This window comes from Tenrec ecaudatus, chromosome 12, assembly GCF_050624435.1.
Source record: "Tenrec ecaudatus isolate mTenEca1 chromosome 12, mTenEca1.hap1, whole genome shotgun sequence".
In the NCBI taxonomy this organism is placed as follows: domain Eukaryota; kingdom Metazoa; phylum Chordata; class Mammalia; order Afrosoricida; family Tenrecidae; genus Tenrec; species Tenrec ecaudatus.
In genome coordinates this window covers 3,970,428-3,995,408 of record NC_134541.1, presented here as the reverse complement: position 1 = coordinate 3,995,408, position 24,981 = coordinate 3,970,428, and the positions used below count along the sequence as shown (strand labels likewise).

General features: G+C 58.5%; 2 protein-coding genes across 2 annotated transcripts in view; one reads left to right on the top strand and one right to left on the bottom strand.

The window, feature by feature from the left end:
• The first annotated feature begins 547 nt into the window (after nt 1–547).
• On the top strand, nt 548–18,582 carry NPEPL1 (aminopeptidase like 1). Its single transcript, XM_075528373.1, has 12 exons — nt 548–726; nt 1,307–1,492; nt 1,830–2,000; nt 2,434–2,523; nt 2,838–2,919; nt 9,323–9,465; nt 13,573–13,650; nt 16,569–16,669; nt 17,168–17,291; nt 17,372–17,548; nt 17,719–17,829; nt 18,335–18,582. Exons 1-12 carry the CDS (start codon nt 577–579, stop codon nt 18,491–18,493), a joined length of 1,572 nt encoding a protein of 523 aa, XP_075384488.1. The 5' UTR covers nt 548–576; the 3' UTR covers nt 18,494–18,582.
• Nucleotides 18,583–19,715: 1,133 nt separating this feature from the next.
• LOC142422281 (piezo-type mechanosensitive ion channel component 2-like) overlaps nt 19,716–24,981 on the bottom strand; it is a 151,622-nt gene continuing 146,356 nt past the window's right edge. Inside the window, exons 48-51 of the mRNA XM_075527687.1 lie at nt 22,174–22,290; nt 21,280–21,359; nt 20,800–21,037; nt 19,716–20,059 (exon numbers count right to left, since the gene is read on the bottom strand). Coding sequence (XP_075383802.1) covers nt 19,762–20,059; nt 20,800–21,037; nt 21,280–21,359; nt 22,174–22,290 — 733 coding nt within the window. The 3' untranslated portion in view covers nt 19,716–19,761. The remainder of the gene's footprint in view (nt 20,060–20,799; nt 21,038–21,279; nt 21,360–22,173; nt 22,291–24,981) is intronic.

Here is a 24,981-nt window from a genome sequence, read left to right as displayed (position 1 = left end):
AGCGTGTTAACCGTGTGGCCCTGCCCCCATACCAGGCTGTCGACAGACTCACTGCCTCCACATGTCGGGACCTGGCACAAATCCAAGATTGCTAGTGTAACCCAGCCTGACACCCGCCCCCCCACCCCTGGAGCGGATGTGCACCCTGCTGAGGGAGGTGGGGGTTGGGGCTGCCCAGAGACTGAAGGGGGCCTGGTCAGTCTAAGAACTCTTTGCCTAGAATCCCCCTGAGGCCAGGGCAGGCCATCCTCAGCTGACAAGGCAGCTACAGGGGTCTGGCTTGGGCTCAGTTGGGGGTCTGTTTGAGATTGGGGCCCACTGGAGGCTGGGGAGGGGTTCTGCTGGACAGGGGTTCGAGCAGTTGGGCTGTCCTGGCCCAGGGCCTACTAAGGGCAGTGTCAGTGCTGGGCCTGCATCGCCGCTCCGGTGGGGTTCGCTCGAGTCCCTCCTGCCCCGGGCTGCCCGGCGCCCCCATGCGCCCAGGGCGCGCGCTGCAGGTGGCGGCCCACGGCGGGCGGGAGGCGGGGCAGGGCCGGGGCGGTGCCGGCCGGGGCGGGGGTGCCGGCCGGCGGGAAGATGGCGAACGTGGGGCTGCAGTTCCAGGCGAGCGCGGGGGACGCGGACCCGCAGAGCCGGCCGCTGCTGCTTCTTGGCCAGCTGCCCCACCTGCGCCGCGTACCCTGGAGCCACGTCCGCGGGAAGCTGCAGCCCCGGGTCACCGAGGAGGTGAGCGCCGGCCGCCATGCGCCGCCCGCGCGGCGGAAGAGGAGGCCCGGGCGGCGGCCGCAGGCCTCGGAGGCCCCGCCTGCGGCCCAGGAGGCAGGGGTGCTGAGCCCGCCGCCCGGACCCCAGCCCGGAGGCCCGCACCCCCGCGCGGGGGAGGAGCCTGCAGCCCCCGCCGGGCCCCGCCGGCCTACTGGCCGGGGGCCAGCGCTCTGCGCCCAAGGCGCGCCGTCCAGGCCCAGCCCCCGCCCTGGGCCCTGCCAGGAGGGAGCCTTGACCAGAGTGGCTGGTGCAGGTCCCAAGGGGCTGCCACCCGCTGGCCCCTGCCAGTTCAGTGCCACCCGTTTAAGTCCCCAGCCCCCCAGTCCACTGTGTAAAGTGTGTGAAGCACGACAGCCCCCCAAGTGGCCTTTGAAATTGCCACCTGGACGGAAAGGTGCCAGCAGGGACAAGGACACGCCGCAATCAGCACGTGCGCACGCCGCTGGCCTGGCGCTGCAAGGCCCTTACAGATGCGGGCCTGTACCACGGCATGCGCTTCAGCCTGCCCGGCTCTGCTGCTTATCTGTGCCTTCTCGTCTAGCTCTGGCAGGCTGCCCTCGCCACGCTCAACCCCAACCCCACCGACAGCTGTCCCCTGTACCTCAACTGTGCCACCGTGGCCGCCCTGCCCTCCAAGGTCAGCCGACACAACAGCCCCTCGGCAGCTCACTTCATCACCCGGCTGGTGCGGACCTGCCTGCCCCCGGGGACGCATCGGTGTGTGCTGGTGAGTGCTCCCAGCGGCCTGTCGGGGACATGGATGGTGCATCCCCACTGCAGAGCCTGCCAGCCCTGGGCTGAGACTCCAGGCCAGATGTCCTGGGCCCTTGAGGGCCTGGGCTCTTGTCAGCAAGCAGGAAATGCATCCGGCAGCTGTTTGCTCCCTGCGCCTAGTTGTTCCCTGGTTCCGACGGAGGGTTCACTTCTTGCTTTGAGGGGTACACCACCCCGGTCTGAGCTGCCCTGGGGCTGATGGATGCCCGACCGCTGGCCTGGCTCTGAGGTCCGGCCAGCGCTCCCAGGAGTCCCCCACTCACAGCTTGGCCCCCTGCCCTGTGCTGCAGATGGTCTGTGAGCGGTTGGACGTCTTTGCCTCAGCTTGCGCACTGGCCCGGGCCTTCCCGCTGTTCACCCAGCGCTCGAGCGCAATGAAACGTTCGGAGAAGAAGACAGTCACGGTGGAGTTCTTCCTGGTGGGAGAAGACAACGGCCCCATGGAGGTGCCCACCCTGCAAGTGGGTGCCATGGGCCTCGCCCATCCCTTGCCTCACCTCATCCAGCCACTGTCCCCACTGAGGGCCTTCGGCCTTTCCCGTCCCCCCTGGTGGCATGGCTTGTGGGGAGGGGTTATAATGCCCAGCAGCTGGCATGAGGTGGGGGCACTGTGGACAGGACGCTCCCAGAGAGATGAGGAAACTGAGGCAGGCGACAGCAGGAAGTGCGGCTCAGCAGGCTGCTGGGCATCCTGTGTGATATCGAGACCCCTAGCTGCAGTGGGGTGCTGGCGGAATGAGGTGGCAGTTGTCAGCCTGGTGCGTCCTCAGCCCCTCCCTCACAGGCCTTCCTGGACCACATGGTCCTCATGCACCTTGGGTTCCGGGGCCCTGGGCAAGGTGGGGTCGTGCTGGCCCCATCAGGTCCCAGGAGCTGTGACCCTGTCTTTCTTAGTGCCTAGCAAGTGCCACTGAAGGGGTACGGCTGGCAGCCCGGATCGTGGACACACCCTGCAACGAGATGCACACGGACACCTTCCTTGAGGTTATCCGGGGGGGGGCACCCTCAGGACACCCTCGGGGCCACAGGGGACCGTGGGGTGCACAGAGAGAGCCAGGCCCCACACTGTGGCTGCTTTGGGATTGCTTGGTGGGGGGAAGTCCCCAGCTCCTGCACAGGCTGTGAGGTGCTGTTTCCCCTCCAGGGCCCTCAGCAACTGAAGCCTGTGGGTAGGGGGCTGCAGAGTCGGGAGGGTGAGCCCCTTGCTGGGCTGGGGCCTGGGCAAGCCAGGAGGGCCCAGCCTCCTGGTCAGCGCCTTCACGTGCTTCCTTGGTAATTTTCCCATGAACTGTGTCCAGGAGATCAGGAAAGTTGGGAAAGACTTGGGGATCGTGCCGGTCGTCATCAGAGATGAGGAGCTGAAGACCAGAGGATTCGGAGGTGCCTGGGCAGCAGCGGGGGCTGGGGTGTGTGTGTGTGTGTGTGTGTGTGTGTGTGTGTGTGTGTGTGCACGCGTGCATGCACGCTGGGGCACCATATAGCCACACTATTGCTGATTCATCCTGGTGGACCCTGGGCTGAGCCAGCCAGCTACACCCCAGCCTGGAGGAAGGAGGAGCCTGTAGCGTAGCTTCTAGAAGCTTCTCTGTGCACCTCAGCTGCTGCTGTCCCTGCAGGTTTTCTCTGTCCCCCATATGCAAGCTCATGTCCAGCTAGGCTTCTGTACTTGTGACTCCCTCTACCTGGGCCCACTGATGCCGTGAGCCTCAGAGGGGGGCTCCCCGCGCCCCAGAGGCAGTGGAGTAACCACGACGCAGTTTTGTGGAGAGGGCTGTGGTGCACAGTACTGTCGCTGTTTCACGGCTCGGCGTCAGGCACTGGGGGTGGCCTGGCTAGTGGACTGGTCCTGAGTGTCTCAGGAGGTGTGGATGGGGGACATCAGAAGGCTTCCCTGGGACCGGGGGATCAGCTTCCAGGAAGCCCCTCCTTGGGGTCGTGGCTGTTGGCGTGGATCACAGCTCCTTGTTGCGGGCACTCACCCACCATAGGCTTGCTCTCAGTGCCGGGCGTCACCAGCTGGCCACCCTCAAGCAAGGTCCGAGTGAGAGGGAGCCCGCCAGAAAGGAAGACTCACTGTCATGGAGTCAATTCCGACTCCTTAAGGCACAGGGTAGGACTGCCCTGTGGGCTTCTGAGACCGAAACTTTTTTTTTTTTTAGGGAACCAAGAAAATATTTTAACTTTATTTTTAAATTAGGAAAATGAATATAATAACAATGAGCATATAATAATGAATTCAACCTGGATTAAAAAAAACACTGTCATCAAGTCGATTCTGACTGATAACCACCTTATATAGTGGTTCTGGGGCTATTGATTTTTTTTTAACAATTTATTGGGGCTCATACAATTCTTTTCACAGTTCATACATATACATACATCAATTTTATAAAGCACATCTGTACAGTCTTTGCCCTAATCATTTTTTTCTCCTCTTTTCTTTTTTTACATTTTATTAGGGACTCATACAACTCTTATCACCATCCATACATATGCATACATCAATTGTATAAAGCACATCCATACATTCCCTGCCCCAATCATTCTGGAAGCATTTGCTCTCCACTTAAGCCCTTTGCATCAGGTCCTCTTTTTTTCCCCTCCCTCCCCATTCCCCCCTCCCTCATGTGCCCTTGGTAATTTATACATCGTTATTTTGTCATATCTTGCTCTATCCGGAGTCTCCCTTCCCCCCTTCTCTGCTGTCCCTCTCCCAGGGAAGAGGTCACATGTGGATCCTTGTAATCAGTTCCCCCTTTCCAACCCACTCACCTTCCACTCTCCCAGCATCGCCCCTCACACCCTTGGTCCTGAAGGTATCATCCACCCTGGATTCCCTGTACCTCCAGCTCTCATATGTACCAGTGTACAGCCTCTGTCCCATCCAGGCTCTTAACAGGAGCAAAAAACCTCTTTTGCCCCGGAAACAACTGGCGATTTTGAACTGCCGAACTCTCAGTTAGTAGCCCAACTCGTACCTACTATGCCAAGGAGGACTCCTGCCCATTCCTAAAAGGGGGGGGGGGGCTACATTTATTTTATTTAGTTAAAAAGGTACACAGCAGAGCATGCACCAGTTAACAACCGCATTAATTTGGGTGACAGATTGTCTTTGCCCCACTTTGTGAGTAGTTCCTCCCCCATTGACATAAACTCACTGCGCCCCCCCCTCCCCCCGGGCTCCTGCCCCATCTTTCCCGGTCCTGTTGTCATCTGATCCCCTCAGAGCAGACATTCTCTACTCGTTAAGCTAAACTACTGCTTAAAGGTCTCCGCGCATTTCATTAGAATGCAGTGCTTTGTCTTCCCTAGCTGCCCTTTGCAGTGTGCTGCTCAGACGTGTCCGTGTTTCTGCCACGCCCTTTACTAGTCTGCATTCCAGGGCACGCTTCAGGGGCCTTTTGCTTCTTCACGATGACGACACGCATGCTGTTAGCCTCAACTCCTCGTGGCTAAACGCGTTGGCTGCGTCAAACCTGCCCTTGAAATAGTCTCAAGGTCAGGCAAGGTCTCAAGGTCGTGATTGGGGCCTGTTTGGACTTGTTTCCACGTGCTTCACCTTCAACCAGAACGTGCACATGAGCAGTCGATGGTCTGTCTGTTCCACAGTCAGCCCTGGGCCTCGTGTTGGCTTCTGATGTTGAGCTTCTCCGGGATCTCTTCCCATAGAGAGAATCGATTTGGTTCTGTGTATCTCATGGTGAGGTCCACGTGGGGTTGTCATCGTTGTTAGGTGGCCTTGAGTTGCTGCCCACTCATGTCAGCCCGTCCGAACAAAGCACGGCCCGGTCTTGCGTCCTCCTACCATCCCGTTGCGTTGCTGCGTGTGAGGTTCTTGTTGCAGCCACCGTGCCCGTCCACCTCCTTGAAGATCTTCCACTTTTTCTATGATCGCCTACTTCATGATCTCCTTCTCCAGGGACTGGTAACATATCCACAGTACCCGAGGCCGAGCCTGGCCACGTTGCCTCGAAGGAGCATCCTGGCTGTGCGTGTTCCGAGGCAGATTTATGGGTTCTTCTAGCGATCCACAGTGCTCTTGCATATTCTCTGCCGACACCATGCATTCAAATGCATCCGTTCTACCTCCGTCTCATTTATCCAGTCTCCGGCTTTCGCATGCACATGAGATGGTTGAAAATACCGTGCCTGGGCTTAAGGCACCTCGGAGTCCTCAGAGTGAGATAGCCGTGCTCCTCAGGGCTTTCCAGAGGTCTGTGCGGTAGCCCCCCCCACCCCTACACACACACAGTCTGCCATCTGCTTTCTTCACTGCTGTTGATGTGGGCATTACTGATTGTGGGTACAAGCCAAACGCAATCCTTGACCCCTTCTGTCCTGGCCCGACTTGTCCCTGGATCGCCTGGTGGTACACTTGTGAGGATCCGGGGTTCCTTACTCTGAATCGCACTCCATGGTGAAGGTTGGAGGCTTCCTCTTCATCAGCCAGTGCAGTGCTTCAGGTCCCCTCACTGCGCACGCAAGGTTGGGCCATCTGCATCTCACGTTCCAAACTCCCCGCCAATGCAGAGTAACCCTCCAGGACAGAGTTCCACGGCCCTGTTGGTTTTGGGGATTGTAACTCTTTAGGCCAGCAGAGTGCCTCATTTCTCCCCAGGAGAAGCGGGTAGTGTCTAACTTGTGCTTTCGAGCTTTGCCGGCCTTGTCGTCGGCAGCCTGATGCGTAGCTCATGGGCCCCCGTAAGCCTTCCTCCATTCCCAATGTTGAATTGTTCTTCCTACAATCCAGCACCTTAGAAGGTTTGTCGAGTGTGCAGATGGAATAAACCCAGGGAGCTGTGCGCCTGACCTTGAACCCTGCAGCAATGCCTTTGTTCAGTCTGCCCACCTGTCTCTGACGGTTCTACAGGCGCTGCATGAACCCGATGACGTGGAGCTGCGGAATCCCCATGCCCATTCACGCTATCCATTGCTTGTTCCGATCCACGCCGTTCAGATTCCTTCGCACAGCCAACAGTCCACGTGCAAGCGTCTTTCTGGTATTCTCTGCTTTTATCCAAGCTCCATTTGACATCAGCAATGCCACACCCTCTCCCGAGTCTAGCGCGAGTTTCTGGCAGTTCCCTGTCATCACACTGCTGGGCCCATTTGTGAATTATCTTCAGCAAAATTTTGCTGGACTGTGATATTATTTACATGGTTCGCTAATTTTCGAATTTCCTTGGGCCGCTATTCTTTGGCATGGGTGCAGAGTCTTCTCGTCTGGCCAAGTGGCTGTGACATCGACGAGGGAAGGGCTGGGAGTGCTTTATGGGCCAGTTGAAACATTTCCGTGGGTGTCCGTTGGTATTCCATCAACTCTGGGGCTCTGTCCTTGGCTGCCACCTTCCATGAAGCTTGGACTTCTTCCGCCAGCACCATTGGATCTTGCTCATGTGCTACTTCGTGGAATGGTTGCATGTGAAATAATATCTTTTTGGCACGGGGGCTGCGTATTCGTTCCATCTTCGTTTGATATACCCTGTATCGTTTAATATTTGCCCGTAGAATCTCTCGGCATTGAACTCAAGTCTGGGATTTTTCTCTTGAGTTCTTTCCGCTGGGCATGTTCTTTTATTTTAGTCTTTACAGTCAGGGTCTTACAACTCTCGGCCTTCATGGCACTGCCCTTGGGGATGTTCTGTTCAACTCGTGCTGTTGATTGATGCTAGTACGGTCCAGGGCAGCTTTCAGAGTCCCTTCTGACTTCCGTTCAGGTCTTTTCTCCGTTTCCTGCCTTCTTCATGTGTGGTGGCCTTGGTGCCCTCCCACAGCCCATCTGGTCTTTGGTCCTTGGTGGTCCATGTGCCAAGAGGAGAGGAGACCTGTGGGTTTGCGGGGGATGTAATCAGGGCTGTATTTTTACTCTCCTGGACTTGTCCTAATGTTCTTCAGCTTCAGTGTGAACTTGCACGTGAGCTATCGATGGGTCTGCTCACGTCAGTCCCTGGCCTTGTTTTGACTGATGATATTTGGCTTCTCCATCATCTCTCCCGCAGACGTAGTTAAATTGATTCCTGTGTCTTCCATTTAGCGAGATCCATGTGGGTGGTCGCCATCTAGGGTGTTGGGGAAAAAAAGATATTTACAGAGAAGTTACTGGTCATGGAAAATTCTGCCCGATCTCTCTAGCGTTGTTTCTCTCACCACGGCCGTAGTGCCCAGCTACCGATCCTTTCCAGCTTCTGAATTCCAGTCGTCAGTAAGTGCACACCTGGATTGCAGGTTTGATCAACTTCAGACTGAAGATGTTGGTAGGATTCTTTCATTTCTTCAGCACTGGCTGTAGCGATTGGTACACGGACTCAAATGGTAGATACGTGAATGCTCTTCCTTATCACGGCTAGCATTGTTCTGCAAGACAGATCTTGAAATGTCCCTTTTGCTGACGAAGGCGACCCGATCAAGTAGAGAGCGGGTGCAGAAGAGGAAGGCCTGTCCGTGAGGATAGACACAGGCTGCAGCAATGAGCTCCCAGAGACAGTGCTGGCCAGGGTGGCTCAGGCCCAGGCCTGGCTTCACTCTAGGGACTGCTGACGGGAAGGCACCCAGCGACAACGCTCTGGAAGGAGCCTGGGGGGGATGCTCACGTAAAGTTTGAAGAGGATCTCGGTTGTAGCTTCAGGGGTTCAGTCAGCCCTGGCTCCAGGAAGTCTGGATTCCCTGAGAATTTGAAATTCTGCTCTCCATTTTCATTTGGATTCTGTTACAGAATCTGACCAGAACATTCCATAATGGTAGCAGGGCACTATCCAATTCTTCTGGTTTCTGACAAAGGGGCCAGTGTTCACAGGGCCACTTAGCCACATGTCCCATGTCCTCTCTCTGTTTCTGATTCTCCATCCTCCGTAGTTCCCACCGAGTAGTGACCAAGCGTGGTGGCTTGGTGGGTGGCTTGCGAGCTTTGTAAGATAACCGGGCACTGTACACAACCACTTAGGGGGGGACAGAAGCAGCAATGGATCTGGGACCCTCCTGTTCCTTTTGCGGTATTCTGTGGTTAGAACTGAGTGAGCTGGTATGCAAGGCACACCCAGCCCACTTGTAAGGACAGGGGCCCCCACAAGGACAGACATAGATGCCAACACCAACTTCAGGTGGAGGAAGAGGTCCCTGTGCAATGGGTCTTGCAGGATGAGTAGGAGTTTGCCAGGTAGCCAATACTGGCTGGTGCTACAGTTGCTGATGTTTCCAGCTCCGTGATTGGAGGAACTTGACAAAGCCATGAGCTTTGTCTCCTTTGCTGTAAGCCGGACGGTGAGACAAGGGTGGAAGGAAGGTGGTGTGAGCGTGGGGTAGGATGTCGCCTGGCCCAGAGCAGAGAGGGCTCAGACAGGAGCTGGGGGTGGGGTGGGGTGGGGGGATGGGGTGGTGGTGACCTTGCAGCCTTTGTAGATTCACTTGGGCCTGCAGTCCTGTCCTTTCCTTCCGGGAAGGACGCGGTGTGCGCGCTCAGCGGGTTTTCTTGCTGAATCATCCTTTGCGTCCACTGCATTCATGGCCCCTGAGTGATGGGGCAAATTTGCATTTCTTGACCCCATGCTGGCCAGGCTGGAGAGGGTGGAGGGAGGGGGGGCACCAGGCCGGGGCAGCTGGTGCTTCATGAGCAGGCTGAGACCAGTCTGGGGGCGGTGGTCTGTGAGTGGTCTGTAAGGCAGCGTGGGGGTCTGTGAACCAACAAGGGCATTCGAGGTCTCTCACTGGGAGTGGATTGCCCGGGGACTGGTGGGGCTCCTCTGCCAGCCCAGCCTTGTCCCGATGGAACCTGCGTCTCTCTCCGTAGGAATCTATGGAGTTGGCAAAGCCGCCCAGCACCCGCCCGCTCTCGCCATCCTCAGCCACAGCCCAGAAGGGGCCACGCAGACCATCGCCTGGGTGGGCAAGGGCATCGTCTACGACACCGGGGGCCTCAGCATCAAGGGGAAGGTGAGGGCTGTGTGGGCCCTGGGGGGATGGCCGGGGGGGGGCACCCAGCACTTGGGGGGGTGCCACAGAGAGGCAGGGAGGGTCCTGGAAGTGCTGGGGAGCGAGTGGCCAGGACAGGTCTCACTGGAGAAATAGCCACTTTCAAGGGACACCTGGCTTCGTGCCCACACGTCCAGCGGGGAGTCTGGGAATCAGAGGCCTGGGCGGGATGCAGAGGGACATTGCAGAGGTGACCGAGGGCTGGAGAATGGACAGGGAGCTGAGGGTCATGGAAGCCCCCGGGGCTGGTGTTGTCTGGGGAGCAGGAGATGCTGGGGATGTTCATGTCCCCACCGTTGTCCACCCGGGACACCACCTGGGTGCCCAGGGGCCACCTGGACTCTGCCGGCCATCGGCGGCCTGGGAGTGTGGCTCAGTTGTGGCTGGTGCTGGTAGGCCCTCCAGGCAGCAGCTTACGGAACGGGCATTTGGAATGGCGTCCACCTGGAGTGGCCAGCTCGCCTCCACACTTGGCATGTTTTGGGTCTATGTGACCCTCAGGCCCAGAGTTGGGCCAGGCCATCTCCATACCTTCACCCCGCAGCCCGGGCTTGGGACAGGACTGTGGTTGGAGCAGCCCAAGCATGAGGTGTCTGCCGAGGGGCACCTGGAAGAAGAGACTCCGACGGACTGGGAGAGAAGACTTAGGAGCAGGGGACAAGCCGGGGCCACCCAGAGCGGACGATGACAACTGGCAGCCTTGTGGCTTCCCAGAGCACCCTCTCAGCTCCAGCGATGGTCTCCACCTCGGAACTCAGACGCACTGTCACCGAGTCATGCCGAACCCCCGAACCCAGGCTCCCAACCTCTGGTAGCGGCTGCAGTTTCTGTAGGGATTGAGCTGCCGTTCATGCCTTTCTGGCAGATAAACCAAAACCAAACTCCCCGCCGTGGAGTTGACGCCGGCTCACAGCGACCCTGTAGGTCAGGGCCAAACTGCCCCTGCGAGTTTCTGAGACTCGCTGTCCGGAGAGGAGGAAGCCCCCTCTGACTCCTGCAGAGCAGCTGGTGGTTTTGAACCTCTGCCCTAAGGGTTAGCAGCCCCGCGCGTGACTGCTCGGCCACCAGGGCTCCTCGGGGATTGGATGCCTGTCTAGAATGTTTGCCTCCTCCAAGCGGCAAAGTTAGTTTCGGGTGGGGCGAATCCGAGGAAGGGAATTCATGAGAATAATAATGTAAGTAACCTCTCCGGTGAAGTCACCTCTCTTTGATAACAACCCAGACATGGTACCACACCAGGGACAAACGAAGTAGAACCCCCCATGTTCTCAGACCCCCTCCATGCCTGGGCCTGAACTCACCCCAGGGGCTCAACTTTCAGCTAAAGGACAGGTCTGTCCGTTGAACACAGCGACCCTCTAGGACAGGGCCCAACTGCCCCGCTGGGCTTCTGAGGTTGCCTCGTTACAGGAGCGGAGTCTCCTCTCCTTCCTGGGGAGCAGCGCGTGGTTTCACACTGACGACCTTGCGGTGTGCAGCCCAGCTTGTCACCCACTCCTCAAGCGGAGCCACGTGAGTCAGAATCGGCTCGCTGGACGTGAGGTTGCCGTTTCTGTTGGTTTGTTTTTGAGATAAGGTGGAGAGACGTGCTCCGGCCAGCCAAACAGGATCTGCAGGGCAGCACTGGCCCAGAGATAAGATAAGGCTGAGAAGCCAGGAAGCTCCAGGCAAGAGAAAGGGGAAGAAGTGACCAGAGTGTGTGACTCCATCGGGATGGAGGCCCAGACACCATGGTAGATTCCCTCGGTGGACCCTGCAAACTTTCACCCAAGTCAAAAGTTTTCAAAGAAAATAATTAGATTAAAAATGTAAGAAAGGAACTATTACAGCCCAAAGGAGGAAGACAGTGACGGACTGAGGCTTCTGAAGAGGGCTCTCAGCCTTGGCACCGGCCTGTTCGACAGCCTCAGGACCCTGGGTGCCAGGTGGAGGAAGAGGCGAATGCCCAGACGGAAGCTCGGGAGAAGGAAATTGAGCAGAGGCCTGTACACTAGCCAGAAGCCCCAGCAGCAGAGGTGTGGTGCCCATCCTGGACTGCATGCTGCTGCCCAGAACGTCAGTGGATCACCATGAGCTCCCGAGAGGCCCCCCTCACGCCGACCTAATCAGTCCCTGGACCTGGGGCCCTCTGGCCTCGCCCTGTTCTCAGTCCTGGCTCAGTGTCACGTGTGCGAGATGCATCAGCTGAAGAATCCAAAAGGGAGAGAAGGCTTATCTTGTTTGGTTTTCCCTTAAAGATCCTTACTGGAAGTTTCAAAAAACAGAAAAAGCTGTGCCCTGGCGTGGGCTCCTGTGTCACTAGATCGGAATGTTCTTTTGGTCTTCCAGCCTTCTGCACAGTTATCCCCGACTCCATCCTGACTGATCCTTGCTGGTGTATAGGGGAAAGGCACAAGGGCCAGCTCCCACCCCTGGCCAGGCTTAAGTCTGCGTGGACCACAGGCACTCTGTGTGTCTTACAAATAACAACTAAAAACCCTAATCCCGTCTGACTCGTAGCCACCCTGCAAGTCAGAGCAGAACAGCCCCCAGGGTTTCCAAGGCGCCCATCTTTACTGAAGCAGAGCCCACACCTTCCTCCCGCCAGACAGCCGAAGGGCTCAAACCTCTTGGTTGCTACCTCTTGGTAGCAAGTGTGCCCACCGCCAGGGCTCCTGAGTATAAAATGCAGTCATTTTCATTGGGAAGAGTCACTCACAGACAGCAGCAGACACCAGTTAAGAAAGGTCTTAAACCAAAGAATCCTTTGGCTGAGATTTAGAAAATCCCCATCGCAGTAAATTCCAGAGCTTACAATGACATCCATGTCTTTGGTTGTTTTGAATGGATTCCACAGCTTGCAGCTGTTTATGGGAAAGAATTATATATACACACGTACACACACACACTTCCAGGTGGTCATGGAGGTCCACAGACTTGCAGCACGCCAGGCTGGTGTCTGATTTACAGACACTGTGCCCTCGTCCTTTCTTCCGAATCCGCCCTGGAATCCCAGGGAGGTGAGGTGTCACAGACTTGGGAGACACCAGCCCAGTGGACTCTGCACTGTTAGAGAGGGATTCTCAAGTCTCGCCCTGCCCAGGCCAACAGTGTGCAGAAGGGGCCGCTCACCTTCATGGTATGTTGACGCATGTAGTAGACTTTCATGAAAAAAGAACTGCATAATCCAGAGCACACTGTAGTGAGAAGGGTGTCGTTGTGTTACATCTTGGCATGTTGCCTTAGTGTCTAGCTTTAGTAGAAGACAGGGTCTCACCGTCTCGGCTTCTACCGTTAGTGGTCTGCGATCGGTCGTTCCCGTCTAGCCTCCTCTATGTAGGTGGTTCTTAAGCAAGAAGTATTTTTCAGAAGCCTTTGTCAGATGACAAGGGAAACGATTCTTTGACACGCCACCAACCTCGGCAAGAGGTCGTTTCTGGAAGGTCTGAGACGGACTCAGTGGGGATTCCTGTGCTGTTTGGTTGAAATCCCTCTGCCTGACACTGGGAATGTGGGATGTAGGGATATTGTGTAGGATCCTTTGGAAAATTCTTGGTTCTCAGAGTTACGTAGTGCCTTCTTGCAGACTGGACGGTGAGTTTTCACTTGGCCCCAGACACCCCCAGCTGTGCCGGCTGACCTGCAGTTGCAAAGCACAGGCTGTCCCATTTGGATCGGGCAGCCATGGCATCTCAAAGTGGATGGCCAATCTCCTTCACCCGGTTTGTCTGCAAGAAAGGGCATTCGCCCTGGGGGGTCCCCTGCAGGAGCGGAACTCGGAGCTGTGGACTGGGCGCTGGAGGGGCAGTGGTGCTGGAGGGTGTCCCCAGGGCTGGGGTATGTCGTGGTGGGAGTTTGAGGGCACCCTTGGCCTTTGGTGTCAGGTGGGCGGTCAGTCTTTGGAAGCAGCAGGTGGCACCTGGACCCTCCATGGGAAGGTAGCCTTGGGCGGCGTGGGGCGGAGGCCCTGAGTTCTGTGTGTGCCCAGGTTACCTGGAAGGACCTGTGCTGTTTATGGCCCTGTGGGGGGCCGCAGGGCAGGTGGCATCACTCACTGAACAGCCCCACCCCACCCCATGCCTCCCGCAGACCACCATGCCTGGAATGAAGCGGGACTGCGGAGGGGCGGCCGCGATCCTGGGAGCCTTCCAAGCCACGGTCAAACAGGTAAGGGGCCACCTCGAGGGAGGGCCAGTCTACAGACCCCCAGCTGGACATCACCCTCCCTCCAACCAGAGCCAGACTTCACCCATCCAGTTCTACTCTGAGATGGGAGAGGCTGGCTGGTTTGAGCCAGAGAGAACCACGCCCACCCCCCACCCCTGTCCCCTGGAGGTGCCAAGGTCTACGGGTCCCTCCTGGAAGTGGGAGGTGGGCCCAGTCCCCAGGGGCACCCCGGCTGGTGAGGGTGTTTCTTGTGCTTATGAGAGACTGCAAGGGATGGGGGCCCTAGGGAAGGGTCCCCTGAAGTGACTGGGGAGCTGGTGGTGGTAACTCCAGGGTGCTGTGTGAGCGTTGGGGTCGGCAGCACTCGGTGGGTGATGGATGGGGTGCCTGACAGGCACAGGCATGCATGCCCCCCCACCATGAGCACTGATATAGCACACCGGTGAGGTGATGGGGGCACCGTAGGCCTGCAGGGGGTTTACTCCGGGCCAGCACCCACCCGAGAAGGCTCTTGCATGGGGTGGGACTGGCTGGTTCCCACCGTGCCGACGACAGTTGATACGGGAATGGGCAAGGGCAGGGGGGCTCCAGCTTGCCATCCTGCCCGAGGTGCCACCTGGGTAAGTGTGAAAGACAGAGAATTCTAGGCAAACACTTTCTCGCCAGGCGGCTGCCCCCACGGGAGAGAAGTAGGGGCTCAGGCTGCGCCAGAAGCCAGGTCCCTGCAGAGCCCAGGTGGCCTCCATCCTCTGTAGAGTGTGTTGCCGACCAGACACCAGTGGGGGTTTGTGCCCAGCATCCATTGAGGCCTGCAGCGCTGGCACCGGAGCCCGCACAGCGCTCTGGAGGACTTCGATGCCTGCAGAGAGCTCAGGCGCTCTGCCGGAGCCACTGCTGTTCACCGGTGGCTGGCACTGAGGGCCCGTGCCCAGAGCTGCCCTGGCACCTGGCGGGGCTGGCCAAGGAACAGCCAGCAGGTGATACTCTGACTCAAGTCCCTGCTCAGGAGAGGCCACTTGGCAATTAACACTGATTCATCCGCTGGCAGGCAGTGTGAGTCTCAGGGTGCTGCAACCGTGCCACCTGTGGGCACCGAGGACCCTGCCGGATCAGCCCCTCCCTAGAGCCCCAGCGTGGCAGCTGCATGACCCTACCTTCATATGCCAGCTCCATCCTGACAGAGGCCCTGCACCAAGCCAGTACTGGTCATCGTGAATTCTGGCCCACAGGACAAAATAAGGACCTTGCACCCCACAGTGGTCTGACTATGTCACTGAATGGAGAAGTCCCTGGGGGAGGAAGCTCGTTTCTGACAGCAGAGTTCTAATTCGTCACTGTGGAGGGGATGGGGGAACAGGCACGGCTGTCGTGATGGGAGGGAAGAAGGCCGCACAGATGCTGGCCCTGGGGGACACGGGGAGGGGGCTCCAACGAGCCTCGGCTCAGACGCACCCGGTTACAGAAGGTGAGAGTACTGCACGGATCCTGGGCCCGAGGCCACAGGCGGAGTGGGAGTCAGCGGGCATCGCTGCCGTTCAGCACACAAGACGCGCTTCCCTGGGTCTGGGATCAGAGGTTGAGTCCAGACAACTTCTCCTGCCCTGCCCTTGTCTCGGTCTCTTGCTGGCACTGTCCCATTCAGGGACGCTCTCAGTGCCACATGGGGGGGGGCGGGGGAGAAAGATGGTGTGGTCGGGCCTCATTCTCAGGAAAAGTCAAGTCGACAGTGCGCCAAGGTTCTGAGCCTTGGCAACTAGATGTCCCGGCAGGTTGCCCCCGGGAGACCGGCAGCGTGTGGGTGTGGGAGGCATCGTCTTGAAGGGCATGGACGGTCACAGGCTTACGAGGAAGACATTCGCAGGAAGTGGACAGCTGCGTTGTTGAGAGACAGCCCAGGGAAAACGTCTCACCAAGGATCCCCTCACCCCCATCCCGGCAATGCACCTGCCCATCTTTCTTGAGCCGCAAGGGCTATCCTAGGAGAATTTTACTGGGAACTGTGGCCCCGTCTGCCCTACGGACCCTGGCTTGGCCCCATTTCAGCTTCTTCTTGTTCCCCAAACGCAAGGAACATGGACAAGGAGCCCGAGCTGAGCCCCTCCGCATGCTAACAGGACGAAGATGAGGCTTTCTACTCCCGGAAAGGTGTACAGCCTCGGAAACCCACAGGGACAGTCTCCCTCCTTCCTTTAGGGTAGATGTGAGGTTGGCACCCATACAGCGGCAGTGGTCGTCTGGAGGGTGCTCGAACGACCGGCTGACATGACCAGAGAGCGTAGCGAGATTCAGGGCCGGGGTGTGGGGAGCGGGGAACCACCCTCAGAAGCACCGAGACCCAGGTGGAGGAGCTGTGGAAAAACCGCAGCTGCACCTCTTGATGGGTTTTGGCTTCCTAATAGTTTCTGTAGCCAATCGGGGTGGTGTGGCGGGTGTCCCAGTAATCCCCTCGCCGCAGAACCACCAGCTGCATGGGAGAGAGATGAGGCGCGCGCCTCAGCACCCCACGGGGTCTCAGCACCCCACGGGGGAGGCCCTACCCTGTCTGGTAGGGTCACTGTGAGTTGGCATCGACCCCGTGGCAGTGGGGGGGGGTTTTTTTGTAAAGCCGTTTCAGCAGTTTTGTCACTGACCCTGCTGTGATGAGAAGCGTAAGGTCATGGCTGGTTATGGGGGAGAAACTCAGCAGAAAATAACCCCTGACCCCTCCTGCCTGCAGTTCTGAGCCAGCTGACCATCCCCCCAATGCCACCTTCCTGTGCCCCCCCTACACGAGTGTGTGCACATGTGCACACACATACTCCTTCTTGTAAGCCAGAGAATGCCCGCCTACAGGACTTGTGAAGAGAGGGTCTGGATGTCTGTCTGTCTGTCTGTCTGCTGGGCCAGAGAACACTCAACCAGTACCCTTCTCCTCGCAGGGCTTCAAAGACAACCTCCACGCCGTCTTCTGTCTGGCGGAGAATGCTGTGGGGCCCAGCGCCACCAGGCCAGATGACATCCACCTGCTGTACTCAGGAAAGTAAGCTGGGCTCACCCCTCAGATCCACCCCTCGTGGGAACCCCCAGGCCAGCTTCCACAGACCCGCCCCACCTGCACTGCCCTCCCCATGCCCAGGTCAGAGGCAGACCCTGTTGAAGCGTGCCCTGAACCTGGAATCCTGCAGCCACAAGGTCAAAGGCTAACAGGCTGCTCCCGCTTTGGGGACACGGAATAGCCCCTGACCCCTGGGCTAGCTGAGCTTTGGGTAGTTGAAGCCTGTCCCTGGAGTCTATGCATCTTAGCTGCGCCAGGCCCCACTTAGCAGTTCTCTGGTGAGCATGGGAAAGGTGGGGCTCAGGATGGCAGCCCCAGAGGCCCCTCTCATCCTTGCACCTCCTCGCCCACCCCAGGCCCCGCCCATGTTATAGATGGGGCTGGGGGCTGGTGTGAATGGTTTCTGCTCTGACCACATGCTGTGTTGACGGGGTGTGGGGACGCTCACTCCCAGTGCCCCCTCTGATGGATCCCTGTGCCCAGGACCGTGGAGATCAACAACACGGATGCGGAGGGCCGCCTGGTGCTGGCCGATGGCGTGGCCTACGCCTGCAAGGACCTGGGAGCCGACATCATCCTGGACATGGCCACGCTGACTGGGGCGCAGGTGGGTGTGCTGGCCGGGCTGCAGAGGGCTTCTCCACCCCCGGGCTGCACCCCCGTGACCCTCCCGTCCCTCTGGCCCAGGGCATTGCCACGGGGAAGTACCACGCTGCAGTGCTCACCAACAGCGCCGTGTGGGAGGCAGCCTGCGTGACCGCCGGCCGCAAGTGCGGAGACCTGGTGCACCCGCTGGTCTACTGCCCGGAGCTGCACTTCAGTGAGTTCACCTCGGCCGTGGCTGACATGAAGAACTCGGTGGCGGTGAGTATGTAGCCGGTTGGGGTGACGGAAGAGGGTGTCAGACCACATCATCCTGGGGGCCTCTTCTTGGCTCCAGAGTCTGACTCTGAGGGGTGGGGACAGGCGGGCAGGGGGGAACCAGGCATCTTGGGTGGTAGGAGCTAGAGGTCATCTTCTTCCCCACCCCCCAGGACCGGGACAACAGTCCCAGCTCCTGTGCCGGCCTCTTCATCGCCTCCCACATCGGCTTCGACTGGCCGGGGGTCTGGGTCCACCTGGACATTGCGGCGCCTGTGCATACTGTGAGTGGCTGGGGCCCCCTCTGGGCTGTGTGTGACCTGATTGCCTCCCGCTGCCCGCTGTGGGGGTCCTCCCCCTCTCAAGTCAGGGCTCTCCCGACACTATCGGGCAGGCTGCCAATCCCCTCCGCCCACCCCCCACCAGCTTGGGCCATCCGCCCTCATGGGTCCGACCATCCATCCATCCCTCCCTTCCTCCTCGGTGCTGAAGTTGCAGGCCGAGGTCAGCGGAAACTGTGTGTGGCAGGTCATGTGGCCTGTGGCCCATCCCCAGCCATCTGAGGGGCCTCCAACCCCTGGCTCCTGGTCCCCAGGAACAGAATGGCTGCTGTCTGGCTGGCCGGGCCTCTCCTCTCACGGACACTTGGGCTGTAGCATGCAGCCCTGACTCCCACTACTGTCCCTGCTCATGGCCCGAGTGTGGCAGAGGCTGTGGGTGGGCCAAGAGGGCTCCTGGGGTGGGGCAGAGAGCCCCATGGCTCACCCACGCCCTACCCTCTGCCCACAGGGAGAGCGGGCCACAGGCTTCGGCGTGGCCCTGCTTCTGGCCCTATTTGGCCAGGCCTCCGAGGACCCCCTGCTGAACCTGGTGTCTCCACTGGGCTGCGAGGCCAACACACAGGCCCAGGACACGGAGCAGGATTCCAAGCGCCGCCGCCTGGTGTGACTGCTGCCGCCCCAGCCCCCTGGTTCTTGACCTCACTTTGCACTGACGACGGGATGGTTAAACCATTAAAGATGATCCCTTGAGACGGGCCTGGGGACAGTGTTTGTGAGTCACTGTGGTGCCGCAGCTCTGGGCGTGGCTGGCACACACACACACACACACACACATGGGCACAGAGACAGGAGTGGGAGTACGGGGAACATGGGCTCCATCCCTTTTGAGCAGTGGGGCAGCCCTTCCTTCCGACCTGGAGAGCTTGCCGGCTGGCTTCAGTTCAGCACAACCAGACCCCCATCGAGTTTCCCTGTTTCCTCTGCCCCCCAGCCCGGAGACCCTGAGTCAGGCTCGGGTCTGCCTCCCTTTCTTCACCAGGGTCTGAAGGACCCTGGGAGGGCCGGGACAAAGCTTGACTTCTGGGCAGTGTGCAGGAGAGGCCCGAGCCCAGAGAGGAGGTGCCTGCCTGGCCTGGTGGGTGGGGTGCTTTCCAGGTCCCCAGGTCCAGAGTCATTGGGGTGGGGGGAAGGGGCTCTGGGCTCCCCAACAGGGCCCAGGCCTGTTTATTCAGCACCGCCCCCCTTGTCTCTGGACATAATGACGCCTGGCGTGTGGGGGTTGGAAGTGATTTGCAGGGGCCTGGAGAACCCCGTGCCTTGGACAGTGCAGGTGGGCCTTTGTCCCTGGGCCGCCCTGCGTGTCCTATCTCAGGCTTCCCAGGGAGGCTCAGCTGCCCTTCTGCCGGACACGTCCTGGGCTCCACAGCCACCTCTGCCTGGCCAGCAGTCCCCGGAAATCAAGAGGACACTGCGAGAGCTTTGTGCCATTCTCATGTTTATTAAGAGCCTGGCCGAGACCCAGCAGAGCCCCGCACAGGCCCTCCAGCCCCGGGAACCCAGGGGTGGTGGCGTTTGAACACAGTGGCCTGCATGGGTCGTTGGGCGGCTTAATGGCTTTGGGCCTGGTGGCTGTCCACCAGCTCTCCTCTGAGCTGCCCCCAGGCAGGCCCCGGTCAGCCGTGGCAGCTGGCCCTGCACCCTCCCTCCCCCTACTCTTCACTCCCCCAGGGGGCTGGCCCTGTGGATGCAGGATGCAGGGTCAAGGGGCAGGGAGGGACTGAGTGTCCCTTGTGTGGGCACAAAGGCAGCCTCAGGGCGAGAACCAGCTGGGCACCAGCTGTAGGCCCGGCCGGCCGGCCTGCATGCAGGGTCTGGGGCAGTGGGGTGAGCCACCAGCTGGCTTGAAGTGGGGCCTTCCGAGGGCGGGAGAGGGCCCTAGGCTGCTCCCCCCAGGCTGGCGGGGGCCCTGGCGGCAGGTTCGGCGGCGTCCTGCCGGCGGGTCCACTTGATCATGGTCTCGGGCGAGCGGTAGAGGAAGAGGAGCTTGTGGAAGAGGCGCTGCTCCAGCTCCAGCTCGCCCTGCTCGCGCATCAGGAAGATGTCTGTGCAGAGCGCCAGCACACGGTCCACCGAGGGCAGCTCGTCGAACATGATGGAGCGCGAGATGCCGTGGAAGTGCTCTCGGATGAACTTGGCGGCCACCATCACCACCGACACGTACAGTCCCACGATGCTGGGGGAGGGGGAGCGCGGGGCCACCATCACCACAGGGGAGGGGCCCCACGATGCTGGGAGATGGGGCCACCAACACACACTGTCCCGTGATGCTGGGGGAGGGGATGGGGCCACTCGAACCACCATATGGACAGACTGACGATGCTGGGGGCCAGGGGGAGGGGCTACCATCTCCACCAAGTTTACACAGCCCCACACTGGGGACCAGAGGGCAGGGGTCAGTCCCTGTGGGAGGCAAGAGCAGGTTCTGCCCGTCAGGTGTTTGCTGTCAGTGGCTTTGCCGACACTGTGTCCCACCTGGCAATCTCAGGAGCCACCTGGGGCTGCAGGGCAGATGGGTGCCCACCTGATCCTGTGGCAGGAGCAGGAACTAGGGAAGGAGTCAGCGTACCTCTGAGCTGACAGGCCTGGGGCAGGGGGGCGGGGGGCAGACCCACAGCTGCCCAGTTAATTTGGACTCCTAGCAACCCCAGAGGACGGGGCAGCGGCCCCACAGGGTTTCCAAGGCTGCCAGATGGAAGCAGATGGCCTCTCCCACCGAGCAGCTGGCCCGGGCACTCAGACAACCCACCTTTCCATTCGCAGGCGGCATGTAACCTCTGGACCACCAGGGCTCCTTCAGCAGTCAACGGGGGGGGGGGGGGGGGGCCCAGATTCCAGGGTTGCTACGGCAATTCTGGGAGGGGGGGCATGCAGGGGGCAGGGAGTACCAGGTGCCAGACTGCAGCTGGGGCTTACCCATATCCTGCGAGGAAGCCCAGGCTCTGGGGGCTCACTTTGTCGTTGAACACCAGCACCTCCAGGTCCCGGCTGCAGCCCCAGTTCTGGTCACAGCTGGGTCTCCACTCCTGGACCACCCACCACTCGGCTGCCGGGCTGGTCTCAGGGGAACCGGCGGGCCGAAGCTGCTGCAGCCGGACGGTAGCATTGCGGAAGAAGGCCAGACGGTCTATGTCCTGCGGCCTCGGGGAGTGGGCTGGGGGAGAGGGGGCCATCAGTGATGCCTTAGGGTTGATGTGGCTCGAAGGTGCTGGAGGACCACCAGCCGTGATGTGGGAGCTCCCGATGCAGACCTGGCCTTACTGAACCCTGCACCCCAACATAGCCTCTGCCCTTTCCCCTGAAGCAGGCTCTTCGCCCCAGGGGACTCTGTGACCGCTGGGGTGGGGCAGGGCACCCAGCGAAGCCGGCACCCCCTCAGTGGGTGACCAACCTTACCCACGTCCAATCGGAGGGCCATTTTTGCCTCAGTCCCCGCTGTGGTCCAGAGGGCCTTGGGGATCAGACCCGGTAGTATTCTGAAAACAAAAATCCCAATTGAAAGGCCCAGGCCTTTGTTTACATTAGTCAATTGAACAATTAGAACAGCCTGGCGGAAACCAGCTATGGGCTACAGCCTGTGCTTCAGGGTCGCACTTGGACCTCCAGGGCCTGACTGCTGTGCAGGCCTGAAGCCAGCTCCCTCGGCCGCTAACACTTAGTAAGCACACGCCTCCCGAGAACCTTCCGGTGACTTGGGAACTCAGCACCCAAGAGGAGACCCAGAGGAACCCACGAGGCTGGGAGCGCCCACAGACTCAGCTCTATTGGGATGCGATAGCAGGTGAGACTATGGCAAGCACCGGCCAGGTGAGGTGCTGCCAAGCCTGCCCGTGTAGCTGACGTGCAGTCCCAGGGCACACACAATCAAGGGGACGTGGGTGGGAGCCCGTGCCGCCGTCTTGGGCAGTTCTGGGAGTTCTGGCACACTTTCTGCTTTGCGCAGGCTCAGTAGATGACCGGCTGGCCAGGGTGCTTTGGTAGATGGGAGCTGTGAGGCTGGAAGGGCCAGGGAGAAGATGGGGCAGTTCCTGAAGTTCATCACAGCCAACTCGCAGGCAGCTGGGCTTTAGGCTTTGGTGTCCTCCTCTGTGAAGTGACCGGGCCCTGGGACCCTCCCGTCCTGGCCTCCTGGGACTGGACGCAGGACAGGGCAGTGGAGGAGAGCCTCATCTTTCCCCTGTGGCGCTCCTGATGGTTTCAAACTGCTGACCTTGTACGTCAGCAGCCAAACCTATAGCTCACTGCGTCACGGGGCACTGTGCAGGGCAGGGGGTCCCCTTGGTCACCTACACGGGTTCCTTCCTGGTGTGGGTGAGCATCCGGAGCAGCTGGCCCCGAGTCTCCGGGTCTGCGTAGCACACCGTGTGTTTGCCAGAAGCTTCCACGTTCCTCACCAGAGACACATTCCTGCGGAGGGGAGGAGGGAAGATGGGCTGGAGGTGAGCCCGTGGGGTAGGGGGGTGTCTCCTCCTGAGGCGGGGCGGAGACACAGCACAGCCCTGTGTGTTCCCTGGGCTCTGGCTAAGAACCGCTGTCAGTAGACAGCCCGGACGCAGGCACAGGCCGAGGGGACTGCCACAGTGGCGCCTAAGAAGCCTCTGCAGGTCCCCATGCCGGGCCTCGGCACACCTAGCATGCCTGCATCCACTCCCTCGTTCATTCAACAAAACTGAAAAAGCACCAAGCCAGACTACGGTCTAGCCAGTGCTGACTCATAGCGACCCCCCTGTGAACCCCAAACAGGATACGCTCAAAGGAAACCATTCCCTGATACAGCATATTCCAGTGATTGAAACCCCCAAATAAACACAAGATGTTGATTCTTTCAAAGAGTTGTGATGAAGGAAAAGAAGGTGAGGAGGAGGGGAGACCGTCCCTGACCCATAGAGACCCAAATATTTCTTTCCCAGCTCTCCACAGACAAAGCTCGCCGGCCTCTGGGAAAACGAGTCAAGGGCAGGGAAAGAGTTTCCAAGCAAATGCCAATCCAAACGAAGCACGAGTGACGCCATGGATTTCAGAGAGAAGACTTCTAAACAAGCAGGTGAAGAATCACCAGGTGTTAGCAGAAGAGTTACACAAAAGTAAAGAATTAATTTGCCACGAAAAACCCTAAATGTACACACCCCTATGGAGGGCCCCCCCCTAATCCAAAACCTGAAAAAATGGAAAGGAGAAATAAGTCAACTGACGACGTTGATCTGAAGACTTCACATGGTCTTTCTCGGCACCCGATAGAGACCCCACTCCACTGGGCATCTCTCCCCTGAGTCCCCTCACAAGGACCCTGCCTAGGAATTCTGGGGCTGGAAATCTTTACAGGAGCAGATGCCTCATGTCTCCCAAGCTGCCGGTAGGTTTGAACCGCTGACCTTGTGGTTAGCCTGAAGAGTGTGGACTAGACCTAGTGAATCTTCACTGACCACTCAGCCACTAGGACCAGCAGGCCCTTCTCAAGTGCATAAGGAACATCCCCCTAACCCTTGTAAACCACACGGAACCCAACACACGGTCAAGGACCGAAGCGAGACAAGATGCGTCCTCTGCTCACAATGGTCGCACACGCACTTGGAAACTGAGCCACACTCAACACTTCCAAAGAGCCTGCACTGCCAAGAAGTGTCAGCTAATGGAAACTTACACACGAAGGAACTGGGCAGAGAACAAACAACTTATTCAGACTTAATGAACGTGGGAGACATAATCGAGACAAGACATAAATTGAATTAAAATGAGAGAGAGAGCACCATGCCCGCCCATATGTGAGTCGTTGAAAGGATTACTTATCCATCGGAGTGCTCTGAGCCGTAAAAGCAACTGAGAGACCGGTGCAGTAACATGAATAAATCTGAGATAATTATGCTGAGTGAAAATAAAAGTGGATGATAATCTACTATGTTCCATGATTCTAGTCATTTAAAATATAAAATACTCTACATTTGAAATAATCTATCGTGCCGGAAACAGACCAGAGTTTCCCTGGGAACAGGATTGGGTGAAGTTAGAAGGATTACAAAAGAGCATGATACACACACACACACACACACACGCGCGCGCGCATACACATGAATATATCATACACACATGCATACACATGAATATATATACACACAATATGCACACACATGAATATATCATATTTTTGATAAAACATATAGGCTATTGTGTGTGTGTGTGTGTGTGTAACAAAAGCCTCCAGCCTGCTGTTGTTGAGTCATTGCCAACTCTTGCCGAGCTGATGGCAGAGAAGAGCCCCTTGTGTTGCCCCCAGGGGTCATATTTACGGAGACAGCCTGCCACGTTTTTCTCCCACGGAGTGGCTCTCATTCCTGGCCAGTGAGTTGATGCAGGACAGGAGAGAATGGCCTCTGTGGGCTTCCCAGACTGTAACTCTGCGGGAGAAGAGGTCTTCATCTTTCCTAGGGTGGTTTCAGACTGCTGACCTCGTACTTCCCAGAGCAACCCATGACCCACTCTGCCAGCAGGCAGTGAGGTTTATGGAAGCCCGCTTCCACGTCTTGCTCACCACTAGGCTTCGAATTATCGACCATTGCATTAGCAGTCGAACGCCTTGGCCAGGAGACGTATGTAGTTGGTGTTCAGTGCCTTGAGCCACTTCCCACCTCGAGGAAGCCTCCGTAGGGATTTTCCCAGTTAGCCAGGCTACTGTCTTCCACATATTTTGGCCCTTCCACGGCTGCCTCCATCTGTTGAAGCGTTCCAGGTGGTATTCGGTCAATTCCTGGAAGCGGTTTTTTACCGATGTCTTCCACGTCACTTGCACTTCTTCCTGCAGCATGGCTGGTTCTTGGTCGCATGCGACCGCTAAAGCGGTTGACCGCCAACCAGGGCTGTTTGCACCAGTGACTGCACTCTTCCCATCGCTCTTGGAGACGCTCGTGCCATTCGATATCTTGCCCACAGAATCGTTCAGGATTGCAACTCGAGGCTACGTTTTCTTTTCCTTCTCGAGAGATGCCAAGTGTGACCTTCCCTTTTCTGACTCCAGGTCCTTGCCCGCACCTTGCCCTTTGAAGTCGTGCGTTTCAGCCCTTTAAAGACTTCATTATTTCTGCCGTTCATTTCAGGTCCTCTCTA